The sequence below is a fragment of the Henckelia pumila genome, chromosome 4, assembly GCF_033568475.1.
Source record: "Henckelia pumila isolate YLH828 chromosome 4, ASM3356847v2, whole genome shotgun sequence".
Lineage (NCBI taxonomy): Eukaryota > Viridiplantae > Streptophyta > Magnoliopsida > Lamiales > Gesneriaceae > Henckelia > Henckelia pumila.
This window is the reverse complement of record NC_133123.1, coordinates 24,692,138-24,710,159: the sequence shown is the minus strand read 5'-3', so window position 1 is coordinate 24,710,159 and position 18,022 is coordinate 24,692,138. Positions and strand designations below refer to the sequence as shown.

Here is an 18,022-nt window from a genome sequence, read left to right as displayed (position 1 = left end):
TGCAGTGGAAAAAAGTAGTGTTGTGGAGGGGGTGGGTGAAGAAGAAGAAATAACATGGTGATGGCATTTATATATGGTTCATACTTCATATATAAATGCCATTTCAATTTAAAAATTAAACAATTTTTAAACACTGCATCTTTAAATTTTAAGAGAAAATTTTGCATTTCTTTGTCTTGTATATATGTCTCCTTCTATACATGTTATCAAATTTCAATCTTAATTTTGTATCTTTAATTTTTTGCATTTTACTTCTTTTTTATTGGGATGTTGATGTGACACTACAGACGTGAGTGACACATGAGCGTCTCACTAGTGCCATTTTGGAAAAACACTAAAATGTCGTCCAAAACAAAAAAAATATATATATGGCAAACTAAAACTGAAATTTGACAACATAAAATATCAAAATCGCAAAAATGCAAATATACATTACCAAAATTCATGCAGTTTTCTCATTTCAAAATTCCACTCATTCACCATGAATCATATATATACATGTTTGCCTAATATATTATCCAAAAAAAATTCAATTTTAGTCATATAACTATATATCCGGGTGAAACAAATTTTTTTAGCATCTCATATAATATATATTACCAAAATTCATGCAGTTTTCTCATTTCAAAATTCCACTCATTCACCATGAATCATATATATACATGTTTGCCTAATATATTATCCAAAAAAAATTCAATTTTAGTCATATAACTATATATCCGGGTGAAACAAATTTTTTTAGCATCTCATATATATATATATTTATTTATTTATATATAATTTAGTCCTTTTTAAGCATCTCATAAAATATGTAAAAATCAATCTTTTATCTAACATATATATAAATTTTCAAAAAAAAAAAAGGAAAATAAGTTTTTTGGTCCATTAAGTTATTCATGTTTTGGTTTTGGTTCATTATCTTTTCTGATATGGGTTTTGGTATTCTAACTTTACAATTTCAGTGTTTTTTGGTCCAACGACATACGTGTCAATTTTTGATTGGTCCAAAATGATGACATGGATCAATCAAAAGCTGACACGTATGCATTTGGACCAAAAAACACGAAAAATAAAAAGTTAATGTACCAAAATCCACATCGAAAAAATTAATGGACCAAAACCCAAAAAGGATAAAGTTACTGAACCAAAAAAATTATTTTCCCAAAAAAAACATATATACAAATTTTATCACTTAAAATTTCTCAATCTTGGAAGAGTGATCAATAAATTGACAAAAGAAATTATCGTGATCTAACTAATAAATTGAAGTATATATCATCACTCGATTTTCATCTCAAAATTTATTGTACAAAATGTATATTAATAATGATATATATCATTACTCTAATCTTTTAACCATTATCAAAAACCAGCTTCAATTAATAGTTAAATAATTATTTTGATCAACTAATTTATCATATTCAATGTTACGCGTAAACACGGGAGAGTCTATGCTACCACATGGGCACTGCCCATGTGGGGATCCAACGGTCCTTATTTTTTTTGTTGTATTTCACATGTTCATGTGAACATCTGAAATGCAAATAAAAAGAACTGTTGGATATAGCGCATGGACACTGGCATAAACTCTAGAACCTAAAACAAAAACAATTAAAAAAATGAGCAAAACCAATCTTTGAATATTTGATGGATCAAACCAAGTGCAAAAATCAGACTAGCAACATACATGAATACATATATACACTCAATTAATCTTGTATAAATTTCTTAAAATAATATTTTTGTGGGAAAATATTATGTAAAAGTACGCATTCTTGTTTGACCCGTATATTAAGGCAAGCAGTTCGCCTGAGTGAGATGAAGCCTGCAGATCTGCAGCCTATTTTAAGTCTTTGTTAAATCTCAGTTATCAGATTAAAGACGCATAATTTAAGGGTCTTTACGAATCATTTAAATTTTTTTATTAATATTTGGAAACGATAATTAGATTTTTCGATTTCGACCATGTGCTGCCTCAAGTATTTTATGACGTTAACAAACTAACATGTTTTTTTATTTATAAGAATGATAAAAACTACGCTAATCAGGTAAATGTTGAGCAAACTATATGAGACAATCTTGGCCAAGAAAGTGTTGGCAAGGAGATCCGACTAACCAATAATATTGACTGATATAACTTAGTTTTAATAATTAAGACTATATCATTAAGTTAAGAAGTCTTTGGAGGTATATGCGTAGTTGCAGTTTGACTGATTTATTATATTAATTTCTCGTTTGAACATCAATTAAGTTGTTATTCCTGAAAAGAAAATTAAAAAGAGTTATTTTAATTTAGCATGAGTTGAAGAAATTAATACCATGCTTGGGTAAGAATGTTTTTCTTAAGAAATGTTAATTAGTGAAATAAATTAAAGTGTTCTTTGAAGTTTGAACTCATTATAGAAACAAATGGAAAGGTTAATTCTATTACTTATGAATACATAGGAATTATAAGAGAGTTAGTACGTACTCTCGAATTACATCAAACGATTTAATTTTAGTTTGATTATATGAATCCATATATTAATCAATAAATATGTTTAATTTACATGTTAAGACATGTATTCCACGGCACTAAAGTACTAGAGGTCTTTGCATGTGCTATAAGCTTAGTATCAAAATAGTCATATTTATACAATTCCACCAAGAGAAAAGTATATTCCAACACTTTAAGGATATTTTTAGCTCAAAATAAGTGGGTTTATTGCGTTAAAAATGTATTTTCTATTTTAAAATGTGATGAACAGCTTGAATGTTTTACATAATAAAATTTTGGACTATGAAGTATTTAAAGCACTAAAAATTATGAAACAAATTAAAATGTATGAGTTTCGAACCTTATTATGATCTTTAACCTTGATGTGATGAGATGATAACCATTATTTTTCTGATTCGATATAGTGGAAAATAGTTATTATACAAATTGAAATTCTCATACCAAGATATGATGGGTGAACTTGTTGTTCCGACCTTTAGGAGATTTAAATTTAGGAGTCTGACATCAGTTAAATCACGAAGAATAATTAAACCAAGGGGAACATAAAATTTCAGTGCGTTTTTATATAATTGTTTGAGTTCTTGTAAATGTCTAAGCCATTTTATTCATGTTCTAATACTATTTTGAGTTATTTTAAAATTCGTGAATTGTCTAATGTTCGTTACCCCTATATATGTACCCCACTTCACAAATAAGATAGATAGGAATTGAGGATAAAAAACGGGGCTGGTGATTTCCTACTATTGCATATATCTCATCGCCGATGCTGTTGTTGTTTCGACTTTCGATGATATTATGTTGTTGTCATTTTGTTACAACTTTGATTGTTATCATGGAAAAAAGTTCGGTAAATGTGAGAAGTTAATTTTCTCTTCCACCGTGATTTAGTAACCCAGTCGGTCTTCTACACACAATAAATAGCTTGTCAATGGGCGCGGGAAAAGTTTTCCGGCGTGTTCATTTTGATACATAAGTCAATATATGGCTTACTGAAAAAGAAAACTCTAAGAAAATATGCATCAAATTATGCATATATTGTGTATGAGATTGTGTATATTCTCAATGTTGTGTCAAGAATGAATCAGACCTGGATATATATTTATAGGTGAAGCATATAAGAGTGCTATCCAATTAAATTGAAAGACCGATAATATTAATTTGCTTTCTTTCTGAATTCAAATTTTCATCTTTATCAAAAAAAAATTAATAATGTTTCTAGATATACGGGTATCTAGATAAGAAATAATATATCTGATTCACCTTTCAAGACTCGAGTATTTACGAAGATACCATTGATTATATATGTTATAATTAATAAGATAGCTTTTGTATATGGAGCAAATTAAAGGCTGGTTTTCTAAATTTCTATTCAATATTTATCCCTTCTAGAAAATTTATTTACCAAGAACATGCTGATGCTATATTCCGGACTCGGGGCGTACAATTATGATCTACTCCATATTGTTACGAATTTTTTCTTTGGTGCTTTATTTTATTTCTTTTTATAGCTATTGTACCAGCTTGCTCTATATATGTCGAGTTATTCTATTAAATCATGTGACACATCGATGCTCACTTAAGAGCTTGTTGCTTCTCTTGAAGCATGTGATGCGCTAGAATTTGAGTGATCTAGTTGCTAGCTAGGGAGGAAATGGAAACAATGGCGGACTACAAGTACTCGAAATTAAACAACAGTGTGCTATATAAGCATATTTTTATTTTGACGTTTTCTTCCACAATTAAAATCGTCACGACGATTGAGTATGAGGTATATATTGTATAATTTTTAAGTCGTGTCTTGTGTTCGTTCATTGGATGTTAAGACATTAGACATGTTTTTTGAGGTTATACATACTAAATTTTGACGGGCATATGTCTAGTCTTGAAAAACATTAGATGTCTTTTTTAACAAAGAAATCTATTGAATTTAACAGTTAGTTGCTTGCTGCAATGTATAATTTTTACTTCTATTTAAAAGCATAATAATGCTTTCGGAATAGAGCCAATTAATATCTCAAACAATCACACATAATTAATGCGCGTGTTTTGGATTTAAACATTTCACTTGATTAATATAAATACCCTACAATCAAAGCCACAATAATAATGTAAAGTTTATTTAACAAGATAATAAAAAAAATTAATTCATGGCACAACCTCAGCCACCCCCTATCCTATTGCCCTAAAGAAAAAGGTGGTCCGAATATTTATAAATATATATATTACCTAAGAAAACAAACAAAAAAAAAGAAAAAAATAAAAGAAAATTCAAAAGAGTGTCGGTGGCTTTTTTCATTACCATCAGAAATAAAAACAAACAATAAAACAAAGAATCCATATATATATATTTCAAATTGAAATAAAATGCACGAAATTAATAAGGCCAAAATGCAAATAGACCTTTGATTTGACTCGTTTCTTGGATCGCTCACAATTAAAAACAAAATATAAGAAAAGGAGGAAAATACTCAAAAACACTTGAATTCCCCAGTAATTAACCTTAATAATAAATTTAAAGTTTCCAATTAAATTTTGTAAGCTACTGCGGTACAAAATGTACATCCAAACAACTTAATTGATTCTATATTTTTTGAATTATATATGAATCGGATTATTAGATCAGCATAATATTATATCATTATTGAATAAGTAATTCAATATAATAATATAATTTATGACGCTAAAATTCGATTAAATATAATTCAAAAAAATTTCTTAATTATTCTTTGCATGCCCAACAATGGACAGCACCATCTTCTTCACATTCTTGATCGGATCATAGTAATCCCAAAACATCCTCGAATCCCCGCTACATCTCGGCCCGAAGCACAGCGTCGAAGAAGGGGATATCGACTCGGGCTCGGGCTCGTAACGACCCAGCCCGATTCCGGCGGCCGATGGGTAGCGGCCCTTCGGCGGCGGGGACGGCAGCGAGTGCGAGGAAGACGACTGAGACGAAGAGGGGGAGAAAGTGGGCACGACGACGTCGGATTTATTCGAAGATCCTCCGTTTCTTGAGAATATGGACTTGCAGATCTTGGAGCTTCTGGGATGATGGCGGTGGTGCTTCTTCCGTGGGTTGCCGAGCTGGTACGACGGAGGTGGAGTGAGCGGCGGCGCGCGCGGGCGGTCGTCGGAAGTCTGCTTGGGAGTTCCCGGGCGAGACTCCCACGTGAACGGAACCGAGCCGGCGCCGCCGTAGTACAGGACCCGGAAAGATCCGTCGCCGTTGGGGGTGGGAGAGATGGAGTTCTCTCTGTACGAGAGCCTGGGGAAGAAGAAGGCTTCGTGGTGGGAGTGGGGAGAGTTTCCGCCATTTTCGAGGGGCTTGGAGCTGGTTTCCGCCATTGATTTGGTGGTGGGAAAAGCTCGCTCGATAGCTATGGCATATGTGTGAGTACTGTAGATGGGAAAGATTAGCAGACAAATGGGCGTAGTAGTGAGCTCTCTAGTGGACTTTAATAGTACCAATATCTAGTAAGAGGACAAACACTTCATACGTAATACATAATATGTATGGTTACGTATATGATTTTGATACATATTATATACGAGCGATCACGCCCGATGTCCTCGCGCGATACATGTATAATATAATAAATAAAAATTGAGTAAATAACAAATTGAGAAAAAAATAAATAAATATATGAAATCAAAAGAATTTGACAAACGTTTCATTCAATTTTTATATTGGTGATGATAATTGATTTTGTTTGTCACTTTGCGATTTCGCTCCTTTATGTTTTCATATTTCAGTTTTAGTCTTGCATGTTTCGATTTTTGGCAATTTCAGTCCTTTTTATTCGAAAATGCTTACGTGAAACTATATACGTCAGCTCTACGTCAGCACTGCATTGGTGTCACATCAGCGCCACGTCAGAAAAAATACTAAAATTGCCAAAAAAAATAAAGATAACGGACTAAAACTGAAATCTAGATAACCAAAATCGTAAAGTGACAAATATACCTGACTAAAAAACAATTTTTCCTTGATTTTATCAAACAGTGAAAAGAGTTTAATTTAGATTTCGACCTATTTGCTCTTTAACTATAAAAATTAAAGAGTATTTTTATAAGCATGATATATAATTTGACGTTGATATCGAATAAATCAGTTGATCTAGGTGTCTCGAGTTTATATATAAATAATGTAGATGTGCATGTCTAGTCTAGGGAAAAAAATTGTAAAATGGATATTTTTGTCCAAATATTGATATATAGTCAAAAATGTCATCAATGAATGAGGAAATTGTATAAAGAGATATTTGGTGAGTGAAACATGTGAATATTTGATCACTTGTCAAGAGTTCGATTTTTCTTATTAACATTTTTTTAAATAAGTCTGTAACATGAAATTTTACTAACAACTGATGTGTTTTGTATATTATTGTGTTAACCATGAGGTTTATATATAAGGGGTTGGCTACCACTGCCATACCTAAAGAGAAACACTTTCTACTCATTTTAGTTTTTTCTACAATTTGTATTGGTTGCTAACCAATATTTGCATAAATAAATGTATAAATCATAATATAATTGGTAAATTAATCTTTCAATAACCAGTCACAATAACTATTTAAAAATAGAATTTTTTTTGTTAATTTAAAAGGCAATATATAGCGTTTCATGATATTAAAAAAATTGAAAAACTGCAATTTTGATCATGTATGTTTGTCAATTTGCGATTTCGGTCATCTTTATTTTCATATTTCAGTTTTAGTCCTGCGTGTTCTTATTTTTGGCAATTTCAGTCGTTTTTCTTCGAAAATGTTTACGTGACACTATACACGACAGCTCCACATCAGCACTGCATCGGTGTCACATCAGCGTCACATCGAAAAAAAGACTAAAATTGCCAAAAAAAAAATAAAGATAACGAACTAAAACTGAAATTTGAAAATATAGAGGACCAAAATCGTAAATTGACAAACATACAGTACCAAAAAAAAATAATTTTTCCTTAAAAAATTATAGGTTTTCCAGATCTAGCCTGCCTGATATGAAAATTTTATAATTGACACCATAAATGGTTGTCCTACATCTTGAATATGTTACAATGTAGAATAGATACACCATATGGAAACAGTAAAAGTGGCTAAATTTCGATTTTACTCCTATAATTAGTCGAATTTCAATCGCACGGCAATATAAATTAAACTTTTCACAAATTTATCTCTAGGTAGCCGTTTCACAAATTTATCAGATCAATATTCATTTCTACTCTTCATGATCAGTTAAACATAAAAATGTTAAAGATACTATAATAACAAAAATGGAAGTATTTTCTTTTATAATAGATCTGTCATCAGTCTATTCAGAAATTCCCATTTGATATTTTTAAAAAGAAAAAAATAGATTTCATTTCATTTAAATGTAATATTACTCAATGAGTCAATGTTGACTATGAGAGTTTGTGCATGTGTCAATGTGTCTACAATCTACCCTATATAATAATAAATAAAAATAACTCTTTAGTTGTGCGTTGGTGAAGCATACCATTTTTATGCTCCTTAATCTTCTTCCTTTCAGCCCTCTCATTTCTCTAATTTTTCAATCAATGAATCAAATAACACAAATTATTTAATATTTAAGATTTTAAATATTTATATATTCACATTTTTTCATTCATACAAATTAAATTAATTATATATATAATTTAAAATTTATAACAGAAACTATATTATATATATATATATATGTACGTGTTCACTCAACGCGTGAGCGACGGAGACTAGTTGATATAAAAAGATTAATTATTGAGAGGCTCGTGCAAGGATTTTAAAAATACGAAGGTGCCCGGAGAAAATGCAACCGATTATTGATTTCAGGAAGTGCATCGAGATGATGTTGACCTTGATTTTATAATTAAAAGTCCAAAAAATGAAAATAATAAAAGATTTGTTTATTTATTTAATTTATTTGGAATTCTGTGATATTTAATGTCTCCTCCCCACCTAAATTTGTTTGTGCTCAACAAACAGAAGTTAAGGATCTATTTGGTTACATGCAAGAACGAGAAAATATCCATTGACAAGTACTGGCCGCGTGGAACGTGACAGTATTGGCGGACAATTTTTTATTTTTTATTTTTTGGATTTTTTAGGAAAAAAAAACTTGATCATAAATTTGTAAAAACAAAAGATATTCAAACGATAAAAAAAATATATGTTTTAAACATATAGTTGTTTTATATAAATATTAATCGGGGATATTTGTATTTGTACCGGGCTCTTCTTGAAAAGTATATAATTGACATAAAATTATCTAAAACTATTGACAGGTTAGGCTGATTTATCTTTTGTTTTTTGAACATCAATTAAAATTATTAACTAATACGTTAAAAAACTGCACATCCCTATTATAAAGGGTTTTATGCCTGAAATTTTTTTTAAATACTGGGTTGAAATGTAAACAATTTATGTATCAAGTTTTTCCACATTTTTTGAAGTTTTACTGGGTAGTGATGTAATTTGACCGTATTACCTATAAACAAATAAAATATTATTATATAATATCTAAAAATATTATTAGTATATATTCCATGCGTACGTAGTCGGTAGTACCTTATCCTAAGGAATTTGTGCATTCGTATTTAATTTGTTAAATTGTGCATTCGTATTGAGTTTTAAATGTAATTGATTTTACGTAGAACGTTTTTTCACATATTCGAATTTTTACAGGGTACTGATGTAATTTGACCATATTATAAACAAGTAAGCTTAAAAAAAATTATGAACTAATAAAAATTCTTATATAATATCTAAAATATAGCATTAGTGTATATACGGATTTGTGTATTCATATTAACTGTATTAAATTGTAGCGTTTTTTTAATATATAAATGATATATACTATAAAATATATGGAGGAAGAAAAAAATTTATAATTTGAATTTCTTTTCGTTTTAATTGCTGCCAACTATATCTGCGCCGAAATCAAATTGTTCGATTTAATTATAAATTATGAAACCTCGAACATCATTCAGTTGCCTATCTTCTTCATTATGTATATTGTTTCACATAATTTATAGATATATATAGAGAAGTTTTAAGTTGTCCAACAATTTCTGTCCACCTCGTTTCCAACCACAAACTCAATACTGAGTTTTAGTTTTTTATTTATTTATTTTTCGTATCACTAAAATACGGTACCGAGTTTTAGTGGTCGGGAACGAGTTGGGCATCATTGGTTGGGCAGATGCAAAAATCTATATATATATATATATCATATATATAATGTCATTAATGGTGATGATGTAATGCCCACCAAATTATTTTTTAGCTTATTTGTTATTATTCAAAAAAACTTTAATGAGATCTCTTATATGTTAATGTTATGATATATATCTTTAACCCGACTTTCTGTGAAAATCATTATTTTTTCTAGTATTTGGATGCATGTGTTACGTGTTTATATAGTTCATTTTTGTAGCAAAATTAAAAAACAACAAAAAAAGGTAGAGAAATTTTGTTAATACATTAATTGATTTTATATATATACGTGATATTTTCGTAAATTAGTAGTTATCAATGGACAAAAAAATGAAATTTTGGTAATTAAATAGATATTAAATGGCAAAAAGTTAGGAGAATTGGTCATACTAACGTATCAACCTTTCAAATTTAATACATTAAAGAGATATAATGTGGGAAGTGTTAAATAATAAAGAATACAGAGAAGAGAGAATAATTTAGAATGTTTTATTCATCACTTGAGACCTCTATTTATAGAGTCCATTTACATATTTGAATAGTAGATATGACATGATATCATCAATAGAAAATCTTATCAATAATCAACAACTTATCTATAACACTCTCTCTTAGATGATTATTGACAAAATATTTCAGAGAGACGTGAGGATTCAAATGTTGCCTCGTTAAAACCTTGTCATCAAAACCCAATGGGAAAAATCTGAACGAAGAAAAAAAAGTACAACAAAAGATACTCCCTCTAATTTCAATCATCTAAGATATTTGAATTGACACATTCCTATCTTGTGTACCAATTTATTGAATGTTGAAGTTGGCAATGCTTTTGTGAATAAGTCGGCCACATTGTCACTTGAGCGAACCTGTTGGATATCAATATCACCATTTGTTTGGAGCTCATGTGTATAGAAGAACTTTGGTGAGATATGTTTTGTTCTATCTCCTTTGATGTAGCCTCCTTTTAACTGTGCAATGCAAGCTGTGTTATCTTCGAATATTACTGTTGGGCCAGGTTTGGTTGTTGACAACCCACATGATTCTTGGATATGTTATGTCATGGTTCTCAACCATACACATTCTCGATTTGCTTCATGCATTGCGATAATCTCAAAATGATTTGAAGATGTCGTTGTTAAAGGTTGTTTCACTGACCTCCATGATAATGCAGTGCCTCCTCGGGTAAATACATAACATGTCTGGGATTTGGCTTTATGTGGATCAGAAAGATATCCTGCATCTGCATATCCAACTAAAAAAGACTCTGATTGAGATGAATAAAATAACCTCATATCAGTTGTACCACGAAGGTAACGAAATATGTGTTTTACACCATTCCAATGTCTTCGGGTTGGACATAAACTATATCTCACTAGAAGATTAACAGAAAATGCTATATCAGGGCGAGTACAATTTGCGAGGTATGATAATGCCCCAATCGCACTGAGATATAATATTTATGGACCAAGTATCTTTTCTCCATCTTCAAGTGGTCGAAAAAGGTCCTTTTTTTTTTTGTATCAAGTGATCGAACAATTCGGGCTTTGTATCTTACAATTTCACTATTTTCATCTCTCTTTCGAACAAAAACTCATTTGTTTCCAATTGGGATTACATTTTCAGGCGTTCAAACTACAGGTTCAAACACTTTTCGTTTTTCTAGTGAGTCTAATTCAGCATGTATGTAGGGGTGGGCACGGGTCGGGTAGTTTGGGTCGGGTACCCGATTAGTGGGGTAGTGTTTTACACTACCCAAAACCGAATCGACAACTTCGGGTACCCGACTAGTCGGATACCCGATTAAGTCGGTTTCGGGTTTCCTGCTTTTAAAGAATATAACCTGAAGAATTTCTAATAAAACTTTTGAACATTAATTTTTCAACATCTTCGGCTAAAGAAAAGTGATAATCAAGTTTCGTACATCAACATAAGTGTTTTAACTACAGAGAAATATGCATCTCCAGGTAAGTGATGGGCTTGGTTTAGTATAGAAGCAGGATATGGCATAACACTTGGTCAGAAAGTCACCCTTCAATTAGAAGCTTTATCAATTACATCATACCTACGTAAAGACAATTTAACAGGTAAATATCTCATGCCCAACAGTAGAATACGTGTGTTAATCCCAAAAAACAAAAAAGGGCATATCATGATACTCAATAAAAGAAATCTTTCATCCTCACCAAATTAAAATCTCGAGCTCTCCAAAACTAATGGACTTTTTTTCTAATTCCAAGTCTCATATAGTTTTTTTTTTAAAAAATAAATTAATAATAATCGGGTAGTCGGGTACCCGATCGGGTATTTCGGGTAGTATTTTACTACCCGAAACCGACCCGACTAAATTTTAATCGGGTTCGGTTACTATCCGAACCCGATTAAAAACTCGATCTACCCGAATTTTGCACCCGATCGGGTTTGGGTCGGGTCGGGACCCGAACTACCCGATCCGATTTCCCACCCCTACCTGTATGGCCTCCTTCCACTTTGGCCAGTCATTTCTTTGTTGACATTGTTTAACAGATTATGGTTCAAGGTCCTCATCTTGCTTAATGTCAAGAGCCATATTTAGAGAGAAAACATGGTCAACAACTGTATTATTTCGATCCCACAATTTTTCGGATGATATGTAATTCGTCAAAATCTCATTATTTTCATGGGGTTGTGATTCTTCATGAATATTATTATCCCCATTTGATTCACCAATTTCTTTTATTATATCATCAGATATTGTTTCTTTTGAAACTTTAGAATTTTTTTCTCTTGTACCTTTTTTTTCGAGGTACAGTATCTTTTGAGCCAATTGGTCGACCACGCTTCTGGCGTATTTTAGTTTCATTTGCAGGTTGAATACTAACTGGTCCTACAGGGACATCAATTCTTGCTGGAGTGTTCTCCGCATGTATATGCGACTTTGTCACATTTTTAGTATTAACAAAAGCATCGGGCAATTGATTTGTAATTCTTTGCAAGTGAATGATTTTCTCAACTTCTTGTTCGCATTGACTATTTCGAGGATCATAATGAGATAATGTTTTCTCATTCCAACTAATTTTTCGTTGTTCTTCAGGATATAATTTTGCTTCTCCTAGAGTTGGAAACTCCGACTCATCAAAGTGGCAGTCTGCAAGCCTTGCAGTAAACAAGTCACCTGTTAGAGGTTCCAAATATCTGATAATGTATTGTGAATCATATCCCACGTAAATCCCAAGTCTACGTTGTGGAACCATTTTGGTTCGTTGTGTAGGTGGGAGAGGAACTTGTACTGCATCTCCAAATACTCGAAGGTGAGAAACATCAGGTTCTCAACCATAAGCAAGTTGTAATGGTGAGTACTGATGATAATTAGTTGGCCTTATGTGAATCAATGCTGCAACATGTATTATGACATGTACCCATGAAGAATATGGGAGCTTTGTTTTCATCAGTAATGGCCTGAAAATTAACTGCAAACGCTTAATAAATGATTCTGCGAGGCCATTTTGTGTATGAACATGGGCAACCGAGTATTCCACTGAAATTCCTATTGACATACAATACTCATGGAATGCTTGCGATTTAAATTCAGCATCATTGTCAAGACGAATTGTCTTAATTGAATAATTTGAGAATTGAGCTCGTAATTTAATAATTTGCCCAAGTAATCTGACAAAATCTATATTTTGAATTGAAAACAAACTAACATGTGACCATCTAGTAGATGCATCAACTAGTACCATAAAATAGAGAAATGGTCCACATGGTGGGTGTATGGGCCCACAACTATCCCCATGAATTCTCTCCAAGAATGTTTGATCAGTTTCAACACTCACCTTTGTAGGGGAAGGTCTTATAATTAGTTTGGTTTGTGAACAAGCAACACATGGATAATTATTATATAAAAGAATCTTCTGGTTCTTTAAAGAGTGTCCATGTGAGTTAAATAATATTTTTCGCATCATTGTTGCCCCAAGGTGACCAAGTCGGTCATGCCATAATTTGAAGTTTTGTTGTTCAACGTAACAAACTTCTGGTTTGTGACAATGTTTGATTCAACTGCTTTTATTTGTGTAAGATACATCCCAGAAGGGAGTGCACATAATTTTTCTTTTACCTGCTTCTGGCCAGATATAATGCAGAGATATTCAGCATTTTTCTCATTTAATGTTTCAATATGGTATCCGTTTTGGCAAATATCTTTAAAGCTAAATAAATTTCTACTGGATTTGCTAGCATATAGTGCATTTTCAATATATAGGCTTGCATCATTTGGTAAAATGATTTTTGCCTTTCCATAACCTTCAATAATTTTCGATGTACCGGATATTGTTATAACATTATTTTCAGCTAATGTTAATTCCAAAAAGTATCTTTTGTTTTGAAGGATTGTATGTGTTGTACCACTGTCTGCGAGACATTCATCATGATATTTCATCATTAATCTAAAATAAAATATAACTCAATTAGCTATAATTTCAATAAAATGATAAGTATAATTTATTGAATAATAATAAAATACATCACCAAAAATCCTAAACATGAATTGAAATTGAAAACCAAAATGAAACCAAGATAACCTAAGAACGAAATAATTGAACTCCAATGTAAAAACAAGGCCATAGAAAATAATTATTCATTGTTTTTTAACACACTGAAAGGAATATTTTATTCCTTAAAATCATCCTATTTTGAAAAGAATTTATTTAATATTTTTTGCCTTTCTTGGACATGAAATAATTTTATATAAGTTATTTATTTCCTTGAATAACTTGATCTGAGATATGATTAAGTTTATCATAATATTTATTATTTTATCTCTAATGATTTAATTTCATTATTATGTAGATTTGACTTGATCAAAAAGGAACAAGATCTAGAGAATCCTATGTCTACAAGGAAACATCTACAAGAAAGGATTCTAGTCTATATATTGGAGAAAGATAAATAAATTGATGGACCGATACATAGAGAGATCGTGAGAGTTTTTCAGAGAGCTTCGCATACATACGAGAGAACTGAAGATCTTCTGAATACTTGTCTCGGTCGTAATTGCTTGAAGCCGTGAAAGAACACTCGAAGATAGTTGATCGAAGAGTGTTTTTCGTCTCACGTGTTGTTGGCTTCAAAATTTTTCTCCTTACTTCGTTTTCGTTATTCTATTTCATATAGAATGTTTTAGGAGAACTTTTACTATTTATTTTCTCACTTGTTTTGAGAAATTGAGTTTTTCAAGAATCACTAGTTTTAGGGTTTGTAAAACTCTTTGAAAGTTTTCTAGTGAAGTTTTGCCCTGAGGCACTGCAAGAGTATTTTATACTCTTGCTTAAATCAATTGAGTCTATTTATTTGGTTGCTTGTTTATTTTATTTACGCTTTAATAATATTTTGCTGCAAATTACTCAAGGTATTATTGTAGGTGTTGTCAACACCTCAAACTGTTTATGTGCAACCCCTATTCCCTTACACACACCACCACCAATCAAATGATCTATATTTCCCTTAGGATGAGCGAAGAAATCAGAGACATCCAAGTGAGTTATATCAACTGGATCATCAGTATCCACAAAATTTGTCTATATTTTTCATTTTCCCTTGATCGAGTTTTGGTAAAGATCCACAAGAAACTTTGATGTATGACAGGTACGAGACCAATGTCCCCCCCCCCCCCCCCCCCCCCCCCCACACACACACACACACACACATCTATAACATTTATCCTCATACTCCTTTGAACTTTTCTCACCAGCTTCTTCATTATTGGAATTCCACTGCTGGTGGCTTGTCTTATGTTTCTTTCTAATTTATTGATGATAGTTTCTTATTTGGCCACGCCCACGCATGCTCTCATTGTTATGATTTTGAGCCGAGTTAGCATTTGCTTCAAGAAATGTAGTTCCATTTGCTTCAGGAAATTGTGTAAATCCAGTTGGGCGCAATTGGTGATTTTTCATGAGCAAATCATTATTTTGTTCGGCAACTAGTAAGCAAGATATTAGCTCGGAGTACTTTTTGAATCCACGTTCACAATATTGCTGCTGCAAGAGCACATTTGATGCATGAAAAGTGGAGAATGTCTTTTCTAACATGTATTGATCAGTGACTTTCTCTCCACAAAATATTAGTGTGGAACTGATCTCAAATAATGTAGAATTATAATCACTTACAGACTTGAAATCTTGTAATCGTAGATGCATCCATTCGTATCGAGCTCTTGGAAGAACAATAGTTCTTTGATGGTCAAATCTTTCATATAGACTTTTCCAAAGGTCATGTGGCTCTTTCACAGTGAGATACTCAGCTTTCAACCCATCGTTGAGATGATGACGAAGGAAAATGAGTGCTTTTGCACGATCCTGCTGGAACTTTTTATTTCCTTTGATTGTATCCCCTAAATTCATAGAGACAAGGTGGATCTCGGCATCCAGAATCCATGACAAATAATTTTTTTCAGACAAATCTAGTGCAAGTTTGGTGATGTTCGACATGATAAAATCTCAAAGAGCACTTGTGCTGATAACGTGTTAAATAATAAAGAATACAGAAAATAAAGAATGATTTAGAATGTTTTATTCATCAATTGAGACCTCTATTTATAGAGTCCATTTACATATTTGAATAGTAGATATGACATGATATCATCAATAGAAAATCTTATCAATAATCAACAACTTATCTATAACAGGAAGAAAATATTTAAAATTTAAGAAGAAACAAGAAAATCAAAACGAATTTTTGAATAACTTGATCAATATATAAATGATAATGAATGATCAAAATAAAAGAGTGATTAGAGCTTCGATATGAAAAAATTGAATAAAAAAAAACAACGAATACTAATATTATCAAAAATATTTAAGTACAAATCAAGATAGTTAATTTATTTCAAGTGATCGTGATCTAGAGAATTTAGGAAAAAGTTGATAAAATATTACAAAGTTTTTAGTTGAAAATATAGATGGAGATAATGTCATTATATTTTAAAAAAAATTGTTTTAGTAATTTAAAAAATTTAAAAAGACAACCTATTATTTGAGGGAACCATTTTTCTTTTCTCCAAATTACTTCTAAAATATCACGTAGAGCATTGCTTATAGCCAGATGTGGAAACGAGGCATTATAATCATTTAGAATGTGTAATACGATGTCCTCGTCATAGTTTGAACATATACTTTAAAAAAATTTTTAGTGTTTTATAAGGTAAATAAAACTTAAAATCTATGTTTGAATAAATCTTTTGTAAAATATTTTTGAAAAATATTTTTTAAAAAGTGTTCTCTAAGCATAGTTTTTAAAAAACACTTGAGATATGTTTTTAGATTTTTTTACAATGGAACTATGGAAGACAAAAATGAACTAACATTATTTTTGTTATGTTAAAATATTTTTATAGAATATATAGTTGTTCAAACACATATTTATTCTTAAAAAAACTTTAAAATATTTTATAAAAATTTTTGAAAAATACTTTTATAAAAATATTTTATAAATACATATTCAAACGAAACTTTATTAATATTCAATAGATAACTTTCGCATATAGCGCTTTGTAGTGTTACCATGGGTTCAAGGTGTTGTTCCCACACATATATAACATTTTGCTTGCATACATTTTATCTATGGATATTCTTGTCAATGACCTTCTTTGATTTGTAAGAAATGATTCCATTTGTGGCGGAATTTGAAATATATGTTCTAAAGTCTAAATAAAACCCATCATTGGTGGATCTGAAACTCCATTCAAATAACTCGAGTAATTCGAAATCATCGATCATGACAACACAACCTTAAAAATAAAAAAATAATAAAAAAAGAAAATCTAAAACTTGTATAATTTACATCAACCAAGTATAGCAAATGACCTATCTACGCATGTCGCTTAATTTTTATCATTCATTTGTCGTGGAAGATAATGTTCCAAAACTCAAGGTCAGTTTCATTTCATTCCCCTGGAAATATAAGCGCCGATAATTACCATATCTATATATTATTTCGCAATTTAACATTGTGACAAGTTTGTTATTTCATCGACAAATTAAGGGAGTGTTTGTAAAAGATTATGCTTTTGTAGAAGTGATTAAATTTATAAATTATAAAAAAGTTAAGAAAAATCAAAAGTTGATAGTGTTTGAAAATAAATGTGAAAATTTAAAAATCAAAGTTGGGTACTGTTTGATAAATAAGTGATTATAGTGATTTTCATATTGACTTTTTTATTATAATCACTTTTGAGGAATCATAATCACCATATGACTAGATTTTGAATTTTAATTAAGTTAAGCATAAGCTAACACATAATTTGGGTTTAAGAAACACACAAAGTAATTTTTTTAAGTCAAAA

General features: G+C 31.0%; 2 protein-coding genes across 2 annotated transcripts; both read right to left on the bottom strand.

The window, feature by feature from the left end:
* Positions 1–4,991: 4,991 nt before the first annotated feature.
* Positions 4,992–5,904, bottom strand: LOC140867607 (uncharacterized). The gene has a single exon (XM_073272670.1). It carries the CDS (start codon positions 5,843–5,845, stop codon positions 5,213–5,215), a length of 633 nt encoding a protein of 210 aa, XP_073128771.1. The 5' UTR covers positions 5,846–5,904; the 3' UTR covers positions 4,992–5,212.
* A 9,581-nt stretch (positions 5,905–15,485) lies between these two features.
* On the bottom strand, positions 15,486–16,169 carry LOC140860697 (uncharacterized). The gene has a single exon (XM_073263704.1). The coding sequence runs from the start codon at positions 16,167–16,169 to the stop codon at positions 15,486–15,488; it is 684 nt and encodes a 227-aa protein (XP_073119805.1).
* Positions 16,170–18,022: the final 1,853 nt, after the last annotated feature.

What these genes read in the sequence shown, in the direction of transcription:
- LOC140867607 (XM_073272670.1), bottom strand. Translation starts at nt 5,845, where the DNA reads ATGGCGGAAACCAGCTCCAAGCCCCTCGAAAATGGCGGAAACTCTCCC.
- LOC140860697 (XM_073263704.1), bottom strand. Translation starts at nt 16,169, where the DNA reads ATGTCGAACATCACCAAACTTGCACTAGATTTGTCTGAAAAAAATTAT.